General features: G+C 38.4%; 1 protein-coding gene across 2 annotated transcripts in view; it reads right to left on the bottom strand.

Moving 5' to 3' along the window:
• SACM1L (SAC1 like phosphatidylinositide phosphatase) overlaps positions 1–14,366 on the bottom strand; it is a 57,219-nt gene that overhangs the window by 23,671 nt on the left and 19,182 nt on the right. The window contains exons 3-7 of one of the 2 annotated variants that reach the window (XM_024765256.1): positions 13,666–13,740; positions 12,015–12,142; positions 5,591–5,740; positions 2,726–2,785; positions 1,783–1,816 (exon numbers count right to left, since the gene is read on the bottom strand). In XM_024765256.1, the coding sequence (XP_024621024.1) occupies positions 1,783–1,816; positions 2,726–2,785; positions 5,591–5,740; positions 12,015–12,142; positions 13,666–13,740 (447 nt within the window). The remainder of the gene's footprint in view (positions 1–1,782; positions 1,817–2,725; positions 2,786–5,590; positions 5,741–12,014; positions 12,143–13,665; positions 13,741–14,366) is intronic. The other variant, XM_024765257.1, reaches the window with a different exon arrangement.

Raw genomic sequence — 14,366 nt, 5'->3', positions numbered from 1 at the left:
CTTTCAAATTTATGTCTCCAAAAAAAAAAAAAATTTACGTCTCCAACATGGACTTCTCTCCTAAACTCCAGTTCCATTAATCTATGTCTTCTTGACAATCTCTACTTGGATATTTACAGAAATCTCAAGCTCAACATGTCCAAATAGAAGTCCAGATACTCTGGCCTGCCTTCCACCTCGGCTCTTCCCCACCACAATGCATGGCTTCCTTCCACTTACTCTGGCCAAAAATCTTAAGACTCATACTCAACCCTCCTTCATTCCCCATGTATAATTTGTCAGAAAATCCTTTTAGCTGCACTTTCAAAACATATCTAGAACCTGACCATTTTTCATCACCATCAGCTACCGCCCTGGTCCCAGGCAACATCACCTTCCATCCAGATTACTACAACTGCTCCTAGCTATTCCTTGCATCCTCCCCTGCTCACCTTTGGCATATTCTCTACATCACTGTCCGAGTGATCCTGTCTTACCATGACAATCCTCTACTCAAACCCCAATAGTTTCCCTTAACAGTTAAAGTAAAAGACAAAGCCTCTGAGGCCCTGCATAACGTGGGTCCAGCAGCCTCTCTGAACACAGCTCCTACTCCCTGTCCATTCTCTGCTCCAGTCACACTCCCACCTTGGGCCCTTTTTTCTTGCTGATCTCTCTCTAAGTACAGGAAACATCTGAGGACAGGTCTAGTCAAAAAGCTACACTAAACAAAAGCCAATGTAAAACTTCAGATTTAAAGCTAAATAGATAAACTTTCTAAAATCACCTAGAAAAAGTGTTCTATAATCTCCTTTGTTATTATTTGCCCATTCACAATCTCATTTTGGAATTAAAAAAACATACACACAATTGGCCCAAACCCTTAAAGCACTACCTAAATAGTACGCTTGTTATTATTTAATCCTTAGGAGAACTTAGAGAGCTCCAGGGAAAAACAAAAACCAGAATAAACAAGAGCTTTTGTTCTGACATTTTCTGATTTTTATTCCCCCACAACTGTGGAAAATGTTTCCTGCATTACTTTTCTGTTTTTAAGTATAACAAGCATAATAATTTAAGGAAATCATACTAACATAATGAACAAATAAATCACAGACTGTGTGTTAGTTAATAAGCTTCTTTGGGGGTATGTGATAGAAAGACCCCCTCAGTTTCTGCAGGGCAGAGTCCTGACTACAGGCACTCATCAGCACATTGTGCTTACCCTTTAACAGCCAGCTCACTTTGCGTCCCTATTTTTATTATGATTTCTATGATAAAGATTAGCTTTAAAAATGAACTTACAATTAGATAACCATTACTCATTTTGTATTTGTACTACACCTCACCCCAAGCATCATTCTTTGCACACCATGTATTTTCATTTTTCTGTGGCTATTTCAAATGACAAATATAATTTTTAATTGTAATTCTCTCCAACTTGCTGGTTACCCTAGTTCCTAAGTCTAACTTTTTTAATTGCTAAGGAAAATTTTCAGTAGGCTAAAACTATTCTTGTTTATTGATACAAAGTCTAATAAAGCCAAAACACAGTGGACGTATTTCTTCTTTTAAAACACCAGCCCCAGAGAGCATTAGTCAGTCTAAAGAGTTTATTCTATTAAAAAAACAATGGTCATTTACAACCAGTATTCTAAGATTTTATGTTAATGGTTTGATATTATTATCAAAAGAGATTTCTACTAATTCCTCATGTAATATTTGAGACTGTCTTTAAATCTAAATTCTAATAATATTTAAATAAAGGCTGCTAGAAGACTAAAGAGTAATATGTAAGGATACAGCCATATAATACCGGAAGAGCAAACCGATGGACCTGAAATGAAGATGTATGTTATGTTTAGGAATAAATATACTTCAAAAATAATAAACAAAAAGAAGCAGTATATAAAATATATTTACAGATGGGGAGGTAATATACAAATAAAACAAAGTAGTAAGCTTATGGGTAACTTTTAATTTTAAAGACATTTCTCTAGTGTAACGTTGTCTTTTTAATTAAAAAAATTTAAGTATGTGCTACAATCATTTGGGCTTGAACATTTGCAGATTTTGGAACACTAATAAAACTACATGAAGTTGCAGGATGTTTATCTCCCTCCTTTTCAGTCTTTGCCCGCAACAAGTTCACTGCTCCAGGGAAAAGATATCTCCACATTAAGGGTTTGCAGTTTAAACTACTTTTCCCAAAAAAGCAAAGCAAATGCCAAGAGATAATGCCATTAGGCAACTCTGTTTACCTAGATTCAATACATTATGCTTCCTAGGTGGCCTCCCTGTTTACATCTCATTTGTATAAACCAAGAACAAAGGAAGGTGACACCTATGCAAGTCTATCCTGGGTGACTGAAGGGAGTCAGGTTCCCATAGGAAGACAAATGCAAAGCTCTCCACTGCCTGGGGAATTAGCTCTGGCCCGATTTCTAACATTATTCATCTACCAAGACCCACTCTCTCTCTCTCACTTATAGAAAGCAATGTATTTATATGGAGCTATTTTTTTCTTTATTTAAGGCTTCTATAGAAGATCTGAGTAAAATAATTAGGCTTCTTCAACCTACAATGATGTGGGAGGGTAGATCGGATCAAAGTCCGTAAGTTATAAACAGAGTTAAATTAGAATTCTTTACCAAAATCCTTGGCGATTAGGTAGCCATTTTATAACATGTATTCAATTAAAACTTGAACTGTAACAAATAAGCTGGTTTTATTTAGTATACATTACCTCTGGCTGAGCAGAAAGTTCTCTTAGAAGATGACCATTCCATACAAACCGCTGGTCTGCCTAAGAGAGAAGTTTTAAAATTAATATTCAGTATCTCCTGCCAATTTGAGTTTCTACAGAAAGAAAAGTATAACAATCAATGTCTCCACCTGGTGGCTAGGAGCAGGTCTCTTTGACATGTTGCAAAAAGAACACTTCGGGTATCCCTGTCTCGTTGCCTCAAGCCAGTGTTGCTGGCCCATACAGAAACCTGGCAGTCCCCGCAGGCTCTTTCTCTTATATTTAATCAATCACCGAGTCCTAAATCCCCTTCCAGATCCATTTCCTCTTCTACATATCTTTTCTCACCACCCCTGGCTAACACCTGACTGCATCCCAACTACTAAAACAGCCTCCCTCGCCTCAAGCCTTAGCCTGGCCCTTCACACTCTTCCTCCACATGCTGCCAGCAGTTGTTGTCTAACATGACACGTCTCCTGTCTGCTGGAAATTCTTCACTGGCTCACAGTCATCTAAAGAACCAAATCTTCACATGGCCTAACCAGTCCTGGAATCTGGCAACCCCTACTTAACTCTCTGCTCTCATCTTTGGCCACTCTGACTTTCAAACCATACAGAAGAAACTCCCTCAACAACTCAGTAGACTAACCAATTCTCTTCATTCTCTTTATGAAACACAGCAACGGACACTCCCTGTCCCCCGTCCCCAGCAGAAAGTCACGAGGAGTGGCTCTTGCACTCAGGCATAACCAGTTGAACGGTACACTTCCTGAGATCCAGACTGTGTGTTCCCAATCAGTTTGTGCCAATTTTTCTTATTATTCATAACATAATTTAACTATTTTATAAATCAATGAAATATGACTTAAAAATAAACTGATCTTTCTATAAAGTTGAATGATTTACAACAGAACTTGATAAAAGGCAAGTTGCTAAAAACAAAACTGTTGAATTAGGAGTAAAAATGGCAACTATAAAAGACTGGAGAAACATAGTAAAAATATATGGTATTCTGCAAACAGACTGCTCTGTGTCAAAATCTTTAAAGAGACTCAAACTGGAAAGCATTATAGATATAATTTACACAGGAAAGACAATTAGGAATCAAGGAACCAAAAACAAAGAAAGCTTATGATCCTACATCAAAAGATTGACCAGTCAATGTAAAATTTTATGTTTTAAGTTGAGATAAAATGTTTATAGTATATATGATTCACTTATCACTTTTGTAATTCCCCAAGTTATGGTAACTTTGACTCTTCTGATTAGCTGACAAAAAATTCCCTCTCATCCCAACAGATGAGATGGCTTCTTCAGTTTAGCCTAATATTGCCACTGCCTCTGACTGGAACCCTCCTTCTCCCACTGCCGCCTGATCAATAAGGCCTATTCATCATTAAGTCTCGGCTCAAAAACCACCTTCCTCTGTACAGTCGTCCCTGACTCCCCCAGACAGAGTGAGTCCCGCCTTCCTTCAGGATCCCACCACACTTGGGTACCTATATCTGTGACAGCAATTGTCCCTTGTTCTGTGATTGCCTGGACTTCCACTTCCCCAGTAGACTGCAGGCTCCCGAGAGGCAGGGGCATGTCTTTTCATCCTGTGTGGCCGGTGGCTAGTACAGTGCCTGGTACATGGCAGGCATCTGAGAGACATTTCATAGTGAATGGAGACTGTAGCAAAAAAGCAAGAGTCTCTTTGCAGTTAAAAGCCAAATTTCTTCATTGCTTAGCTTACGTCTAAACTTACATTGAAGCCTACATATAATCTTACAAAATTAGACTATAAAGCCTTTAAAAAGCCAGTCAACTAAAATATCGATTTAGGACTTCCCTGGTGGCGCAGGGGTTAAGAATCCACCTGCCAATGCAGGGGACACGGGTTTGATCCCTGGTCCGGGAAGATGCCACATGTCGCGGAGCAACTAAGCCCGTGCGCCGCGATTACTGAGCCTGTGCTCTAGACCCCACGAACCACAACTACTGAAGCCCGCGCGCCTAGAGCCCGTGCTCTGCAACAAGAGAAGCCACCGCAATGAGAAGCCTGTGCACTGCAATGAAGAGTAGCCCCTGCTCGCCACAACTAGAGAAAGCCCGCACGCAGCAACAAAGACCCAATGCAGCCAAAAAAAAAAAAAAAAAAAAAAAAAGATATAGGTTGAGCTATATAAAATGATCATTTTTATTGGTCAAATATGGTCAGTTAGTGGCAATTTCGTATGGTCCAAACTAACAGATAACTGACAACTTTTTTTTTTTTTGACAGCAGCCTTTTAAATGCTGTCTGCCCCCTAAACGTATCTACTTTTGCTAACAAAAAAATCAAGGCAGCAATTATCTAGGTTCCTGAACAGCAGAAATTTTATGTTGAAATCACCTGAGGTCCAGTTTTAAAGATACAGTTAAGTCAATAAAATAACCAAAAACCCCACCCTAAACAAAAGCATATTTTTCAAGTTCTTAAGTTGTTACTTTTCTACTTGTAAAAACTATAAAAAGCACCACTGCAGAAAGAACATCATCCATTAGAACATTAATTTTACAAGTACAATTATGTTCCTAATGCTAATAACTGTTACAACACAGAACACAGAGAGCTAGGAAATTACCAACATTCATGTTCAAGCTAGATTTCTAAAAATGGACCCCTGTGGTTCTCAATCCTGTCTGTGTAACATACACAGATTCTGGGGTCCTGAATTTGGAAATGAGATGTCTATTTGAAACATGGTATACTTTCAAAGCCCCATACATGATCCTGATAGAGCCAGGACTGAGAAAAATCAATATGTATTTTATGGATGAAATAGAGAAAAGCTCCTTAAAATTAAAAAAAAAGTAATAATAACTGAAGATTAAGCTTACCCTTTCCAAGAGACTCATTTCCTGGAATTCTGGACTAGTGTTAGACAGCCGCTGCAAAGTATGGGTCAAATCATATGTTGTTGAAAAATAAAATCCATCCACACTCAAGACATGGTTTATCATTGCTAGGAAAGTTTTGTTATCTTGTAACTGTAAACAAAGGAGAGCAAATAATCAGTCTATCTTGTACTTGAAAAGGAATCTATCAACATGACAAAAGAGTGAAAATAAAAACCTGAAAGTTCAGCCCTGTTAAATGCCACTGGCTCTAAGACTGGGCAGGATGCTCACCATTTCCCCAGGACCTGGGACAGTTCCTGATACATGGACAATGCTCCACACCATAGGGTATTATATTAACTGATTAGGGAGACCTCCTTTCCCATTGGTATCCTTCACAATTTTTACTTTAAAGGGCAGAAGAGTTACTTTAACAAAACATCACCACCTTAGGTTATGACCTACTGTGTCCCAGACACTTTACAGAGATTCTCCTTTATCTTCAGAGCAACCCCTTGCTGGTTTAGCATTAATTATCCTCATTTGACAGAAGAAAAACATAAATTCATGAGGGGCCCAGTAACAGAGTCAATAACGAGAGAACAATACCATCCTCATTCCTAAGAAACTTTACTGGTTTGGGCTAGTTGGGAAGTAAAATGGAATTCTTTACCAAAAAAAAAAAGCAAAGACTGAAGTCCAGGAGAGAGAGAAGTGGCCAAGATGGTAGCGTAGGAAGACCCTGAGCTCACCTCCTCCCACAGGTGCACCAAAACTACAACTATTCACAGAACAACTATCTATGAGAGAAACCTGAAGACTAGTAGAACAGATTTTTCACAGCTAAAGATATAAAGAAGAAACCAAGATATGGGGCTTCCCTGGTGGCGCAGTGGTTGAGAGTCTGCCTGCCGATGCAGGGGACATGGGTTCGTGCCCCGGTCCGGGAAGATCCCACATGCCGCGGAGCGGCTGGGCCCATGAGCCATGGCCGTTGAGCCTCCGCAATGGGGGAGGTCACAACAGTGAGAGGTCCGTGTACCACAAAAAAAAAAAAAAAAAAGAAACCAAGATATGGGTAGGAGGGGTGGAGACCTGGTATAGTCAAGACCCACACTCTCAGGTAGGTGACCCACAAATGGGGAGAATAATCACAATTGCTGAGGTTCTCCCCAGTGAGCAAGGGGTCTGAGCTCCACGTCAGCTACTGAGGCCAACGATCTTGCACCAAGAAGACAAGCCCCCAGAATGTCTGGCTTTGAAGGCCAGAAGGGTTTGTGTGCAGGAGAGCAGGACAACTGTAGGAAACAGAGACTCCACTCTTAAAGGGCTCATACAAAATCTCACATGCTCCAAGTCCTCTAGCATGGAGGCATTTAAAAGGAGTCTAAGTCAGACCCACTTAGTGATCTTTGCGAGCCTCCTGGAGAGGCAGGAGGCAACTGGGACTGTTACTGGGGATGCAGATGTTGGCAACAGCTGTCTCAGGGAGTTTGTTCTACCACGAGGACACTGGTGCTAGCAAGTGCCCTTTTGGAGTCCTCCTTCTGGCCTATTAGTGCAGGGGCTTACCTGCCCACCGGCAGGCCGGCACAGTGCCGGGACACCCCAGGGCAAACAACAGAAAAGAACAATGAAACTAAGACCTGTTTTTCTGAAAAGATAAATAGAAATTGATAAACCTTTAGCCAGACTCATTAAGAAAAAAGGAGGTAGGGTCTAACTAAAATCAGAAATGAAAGAGGACAAATTACAGCCAACACCACAGAAATACAAAGGATCATAAGAGATTATTACAAATAATTGTACACCAATAAAATGGACAACCGAAAAGAAATGGATAAATTTCTAGAAACGTACAATCTCCCAAGACTGAATCGGGGAGAAACAGAAAATATAAACAGATTTATTACCAGTAACGAAATTGAATCAGTAATCAAAAAACTACCAACGAAGTCCAGGATCAGATGGCTTCTCAGGTGAATCTACCAAACATTGACAGAAGAGTTAACACCTATCCTTCTCAAACTATTCCAAATAATTGAGGAGGAAGGAATGCTTCCAAACTCATTCCATGAGGCTAGCATTACCCTGATACCAAAACCAGATAAAGACAATTATAGGTCAACATTACTGATGAACACAAATGCAAAAATCCTCAGCAAAACATTAGCAAACCAAATTCAACAGTACATTTAAAAGATCACACACCATGATCAAGTGGTACTGATCCCAAGAACGGAAGGACAGTTTAATATCCACCAATCAATCAATATGATACACCACATTAACAAACTTAAGAATAAAAACCATATGATCATCTCAATAGATGCAGAAAAAGCTTTTTACAAAATCCAATATCCATTTATGATAAAACCTCTCAACAAAATGGGTATACAAGGAACATACCTTAACATTATTAATAAAGACCAGGGAATTCCCTGGCGGTCAAGTGGTTAGGACTCCGTGCTCTCCCTGCTGAGGGCCCAGGTTCAATCCCTGGTCAGAGAACTAAAGTCCCGCAAACCACGTGACGGGGCCAAAAAAAAAAAAAGACCATATATGACAAACCTACAGCCAACATCAAGCTCAACAGTGAAAAGCTGAAAGCATTTCCTCTAAGATCAGGAATAAAACAAGGATGCCCATTCTCACTACTTTTACTCAACATATTATTAGATGTCCTAGCTACAGCAATTAGACAAGAAAAAGAAATCAAAGGAACCCAAATTGAAAAGAAGTAAAATTGTCAGTTTGCAGATGACATGATACTATACAAAACCCCAAAGTAAAGATGCCACCAAAAAACTAGTAGAATAGGACTTCCCTGCTGGTGCAGTGGTTAGGAATCTGCCTGCCAATGCCGGGGACACGTGTTCAAGCCCTGGTCCGGGAAGATCCCACGTGCTGTGGAGCAACTAAGCCCACACGCCACAACTACTGAGCCTGCGCTCTAGAGCCTGCGAGCCACAACTACTGAGCCCACGTGCCACAACTATTGAAGCTCGCATGTCTAAAGCCCACGTTCCGCACAAGAGAAGCCACTGCAATGAGAAGCCTGCGCACCACAACGGAGAGTAGCCCACACTTGCCGCAACTAGAGAAAGCCCACATGCAGCAACGAAGACCCAATGCAGCCAAAAATAAAATAAAATTTAAAAATAAAAATAAAACGGCAGGATATAAAATTAATAATATACAGACGTCTGTTGCATTTCTATGCAGTAACAATGAACTAACAGGAAGAGAAACTGAGAAGACAATCCCATTTACAACTGCATGAAAAAGAATAAAATACCTAGGAATAAATCTAACCAAGGCGGTAAAAGACCCATCATTAGAAAACTGTAAGACACTGACAAGAAAACCATAATTCAAAAGGATATGCGCACCCAATGTTCACTGCAGCACTATTTACAATAGCCAGGACATGGAAACAACCTAAACGTCCAACGGTAGATGAATGGATATGGTACATATATACAATGGAATATTAGTCAGCCATAAAAAGGAATGAAATTGGGTCATTTGTAGAGATGTGGATGGACCTAGAGTATGTCATAGAGAGTGAAGTAAGCCACAAAGAGAAAAACAAGTATCGTATATTAACGCATATATGTGGAATCCAGAAAAATGGTACAGATAAACCTATTTGTAGGGCAGGATTAGAGATGTAAACATAAAGAACAGACATGTGGACACGGGCAGCAGTGGGGAGAGGAGGGTGGGACGAACTGGGAGATTAGGTATGACATAAATACACTACCATGTGTAAAACAGCTAGCTAGTGGGAACCTGCTGTATAGAACAGGGAGCTCAGCTCAGTGCTCTGTGATGACCTAGATGGGTGGGATAGGGGCGGGTGGTGGGAGTGAGGTCCAAGAGGGAGGGGATATAGGTATAGCTGACTCACTTCATTGTACAGCAGAAACTAATACAACATTGTAAAGCAATTTTACTCCAATAAAAAAAATTTTAAAAGAGGAAAAAAAATGATACAAACAGACCCATAGACAGAGAACAAACTGGTGGTTGCCAGTGGGGAGGGAGGGGTAGGAAGGATGAATGAAATAGGTAAGGGAGATTAAGAGATACTAACTTCTATTTATAAAATAATAAGTCATGGGGATATAATATACAACATACAGAATACAGTCAATAATATTTTAGTAACTTGGTATGGTGACAGATGGTAACTTGACTTCTCATGGTGATCATTTTAAAATGCATAAAAATACTGAATTACCATGTTGTACACCTGAAACTAATATAATATTGTAAGTCAATTATACTTCAATAAGCAATAAAGGAAGATCCAGTAAAAGCAGTATATCTATTTATTTTCTGATAATCATTTTAGCTGGCTTTCCCAATGAATACCAAGATTGACATTTGTTTCTATCCTTGTTTTAAAAAATAATTTTTAATGTTTGTTACTGTTTAATGTTTAGCAAATGATTAACATGTTAATTCATGTTACGAATCTACATACAAAATTTTTAATTTGGCCTCAACATTTTTGTAAAAACACGAAAGGTATAAATAAGCAAAGCATATACAGCAAGGAATGCTAAAATTAGTTACATAGCCTGAAAACAAACTATAGCAATAAAGAATAAACTGTTCAAGTAAATATTACTAGGCTATTAAATGAAAACAACCATTTTTATTGCCTTAAATTATCATGTCTCATAGAGAATTTATTAATATATTGATAGATAGATATACAGTAAGAAAGAAATTTTAAGCTTAAAGTATAAAAACCATACTCTACAGCTTTACTTAGTCAATAAGACAATAGTGCTAGGACTGATTTTTTTTTTAATGTTTATCATAGGTAAGATACATATTTTAGAATAATTAGCTTTCTTTTAAAAACAAACTTTTTGTAATCCTGGGAATAAAAATACAGCTTAAAATTTTTAAAAAGCAAATACTATAAAGTACATTTAGAAAACAAGTACTCAACATATGTAAATCTCTAAACATAATGTTGACTTAAAAAAAAGTAATTTTCAAAAACTAGAACAGGGTTAATGCCATTCATGTAAGTTTTAAAATATAATGCAAGCAAAAACAGATATTATTTGAAAATGAATACAGGCAATCTTCACTTTGCATGATAGGGTGGGACTATAAAAATGACCATGTTATCTTAATCTTAATAATCTTAAACTATCTTAATAATCAATAGGAAAGTTAGGATCATTTCGTGACTTAAAATTTTTTTAATCAACACATTAAAAACTCTCCTACTGTAAGTTATAAATGTATAGGGAAATGAAAAAATAGTAAAACGTTTTTTAGTATACTGTAATTTGAAACACTGATAATTAAAAATATTTTACTTCTGGTCAAAATTTATCAAGAGTAGCCTGAACAGTGCTTGCATTCTTCTCATCATGTAACTTATGATACCATCTTTTCTACACCCTGATGAACTGTCGTACATCTAAGCCTGAACTAGCTTCTAACACTTAATCCTTTGTACTATTAACATCATGAAACACTTCTGTGAGTTCCTTTAACGTGAAGTTTGTTACCGGCATTACTTGCTCTGGGACACGTTCAACCTTTTCATCACAACCACTTGACCATTAATGTCGATAACATCACCTTCACTGAGACCTCTGGCTGCGTATCCAGAATCTCTTATTCCCACCATCAGCTATTTCTTCTATACTCTATTCATGTTCAGTTTGAATTTCACTTCTAGAGTCGTCATTTTTTGTTTCATTGCACTTTCATCTTTGGTGAGCTAATTCTTTAGCCAATATATCATGGTAACTGAAATTTAAACTGTGTTGTTGGGAACTGGTGTTAACTAAACTGTGGTAACTGAAATCCATGCACATAGGAGCTGTGCAAAAAGAGGACTGTTTGAACGTGTACACATGCACACACACTTATAGTCCCATGTGGCAAAACTGAAGAAAGCTTTCTCCCTAAGGAAAGAGGGAATGAAACGGGATGAGTGGAACTTCAAAGATAATTTTCTTTTTTTAGTAATATATAGGAGCATCCCTTTTATTTTTATCTCTTTTAACATCTTTATTGGAGTATAACTGCTTTACAATGGTGGAAAGATATTTAATATTTTATTTCTTCACAAAAAGGATATGAAGTTAAATCTACGTGTTGACTACATGTGCATTTTCAGTCTGTCCTTTTCTCTCGTATGAAATTTCATATCTAAGAATTGAGTCAGTTAAAAAAAAACCCAAGTGCAATAAAATATATGAACAGTTTTTTAAAAAAATACACTTTAGGGCTAGGTATGTAGAGTGACCATGCTCTATGCATTGTTTAAATAATTAGGTTTAAAAGAAATCCATCAAACATTCTTTGTGTTCCACCTCCCTTCCCCATCCACCCCACGGGACTTCTTTGGATTTTGCAATTAGTAAGTGCTTCCAGTTCTTACCTGAATATCAGTTAAGTGCAACATTGTCTTCTTATAAGAAAGGACATCAAAATCGATTGCTTTCCAGATTACATGATTGAAAAATTCACCTATTTTTTTCTTTTTGGTAATGACAATTAGATAATTACCTGCAAAAAAGCAGAGCCAAGTACACATAAATAGAAATAAGGCAACTGTAAAGCCAGAAATAGCAGTCCTTATTCTTTAAAGGCAAGAGTTACGGGAATTCCCTGGCAGTCCAGTGGTTAGGACTCCGCGCTTTCACTGCCGAGGGTGCAAGTTTGATCTCGGCTCAGGGAACTAAGGTCCTGCAAGCCTTGAGGCACAGCCAAAATAAATAAAGGCGAGAGCTGTGCTAAATAGATAAAGGACCCATACTTTTTGAAAAGCAATCTTATAATTTATGAATAGAAAGACCAGCATATTATTTAGACAAATTTTTACTGAAAGATCAAATTTTTTCTCAGAAAGATAAAAGTAAAAGCTTCTGGTAACCAGAGCAGTGATCCTAGCAGATGGAAAGTACAGACAGAGAACATCTCTCACTCTCCTGTCATCTCCAAAGCATACGGGCCTCTGCTAATGCATTTCCCGACGTGTAGCTTAAAGCATCATAGGTCATAGTATCTGGCCACTGCAGATATCTACACCTCCCATGTCCTTCATGTCATTCTAAATGGTAGAGAAATGTGCTGGGGCAGTATAACTAACTGGTTACTGCAACATTCCAAAGATGGGTGGTCAGGAATCAAGAAGCGATCCCAGCACCATGCATTAATACACCAACCCTGATCCTGGCCACCTCCTCCTCCCACAAATAAACCAGGGTAAGCCTTTACCACTAGATTAATTCTTCACATCTGTTCAAGGCTCTAACCACAAGTGCCCTCCCTGAAAGTTTTCCTATGTACATCTCTCTCCTAGAACTTGTTACATTGTTCTGCAGTAATTTACTATTTAAATGCCTCTCTCACTCAACTGTAAGCTACAGGACAAAAGGGACTTGCATCTTTTATAAATAACATCCAGCACAGTGCCTGATACGATAGGAACTTTTCAAAAGTTCAATGAAATAAAATTTAGATTAAAAACCATCACTTTCCTAATAACACAGAGCCATGGAGTTGAAGGTTGAGAATACTCTGGTCCAGGACTTCCCTGGTGGCACAGTGGTGAAGAATCCACCTGCCAATGCAGAGGATACGGGTTCGAGCCCTGATCTGGGAAGATCCCACATGCCATGGAGCAACTAAGCCCGTGTGCCATATCTACTGAACCTGTGCTCTGGAGCCCATGAGCCCCAACTACTGAAGCCCGTGTGCCTAGAACCTGTGCTCTGCAACAAGAGAAGCCACCGCAATGAGAAGCCTGTGCACCACAATGAAGAGTAGCCCCCGCTCGTCGCAACTAGAGAAAGCACGCACATAGCGACCAAGACCCAACGCAGCCAAAAATAAATAAATAAATTAATTAATTAAAAAAAAAAGAACCTCAGGCTTACAAATTTAACCACTTGCTATTTGCGGTATAAATGAATGACAAACACCTACAGATTTATTGCCTAAAGCAAGATATAAAGTGTGCCTTCATCTTATACTCTAATAGCATCAATTTAATTACCTTCTTGTCCATCTTAGCTCATTTTTCTTACCTGCCACCAGATGAATTGTGCCCAGTATACCAAATATTGGTCTTGTGACAGCTGAAGGAGGAATATCTTTCTTGACTTTAAAGAAGAAAGTAAAGAAAAATCACTTAGAAAAAGCTCACCAACTGAAAGAGAAATGTAGTTTCATTTCAATGGTTACTTCAATATGCACGCTTTGTTCTAAGAAAACAATATTCCTTCATTAGCGTTAGACCTCCACTTTGGCAGAATATAAAACAATGATGTCCATGTTACATATAAAGGTCTCTGCCTGTCTAGAATATGGTGCCAAAAGTAACATGCTTCAGCAACCTCATTACGTAAATTAAGGGTTATTTCCAATGCCAATTTTCAACCAAATTTATTCAACCTCTTGTCAGAAACCAAATCTTTACCCCTTTAAGAGAATTAGAAAGTAAATGGAAGTTGAAACAAGATTTTAATCTCAACATGCAACAAATGGAATGCAAAAAAAGGACTTGCCTAATTCCCTAATAAGAATGTGAGACATGGAGGCCAAGATTCAAGAGGGGAGGAGGAAGGAAAAGCCTCCTGTTCACGTCTAAAAGAAACTGATACAGGTATCCAGGGAGGCAATATCATTAGCTGCGATTTTATCAATAATGCCATTATTAATAAAGACTACCTTACATTACAAGGTTCATTTCACAGTTGTTAAACTTTAAGCCAACATGTTTCACAAA

The sequence above is a fragment of the Neophocaena asiaeorientalis genome, unplaced genomic scaffold, assembly GCF_003031525.2.
Source record: "Neophocaena asiaeorientalis asiaeorientalis breed wild unplaced genomic scaffold, Neophocaena_asiaeorientalis_V1.1 scaffold409, whole genome shotgun sequence".
Taxonomy (NCBI): Eukaryota; Metazoa; Chordata; class Mammalia; order Artiodactyla; family Phocoenidae; genus Neophocaena; species Neophocaena asiaeorientalis.
This window is presented reverse-complemented; position numbering and strand designations above follow the sequence as displayed.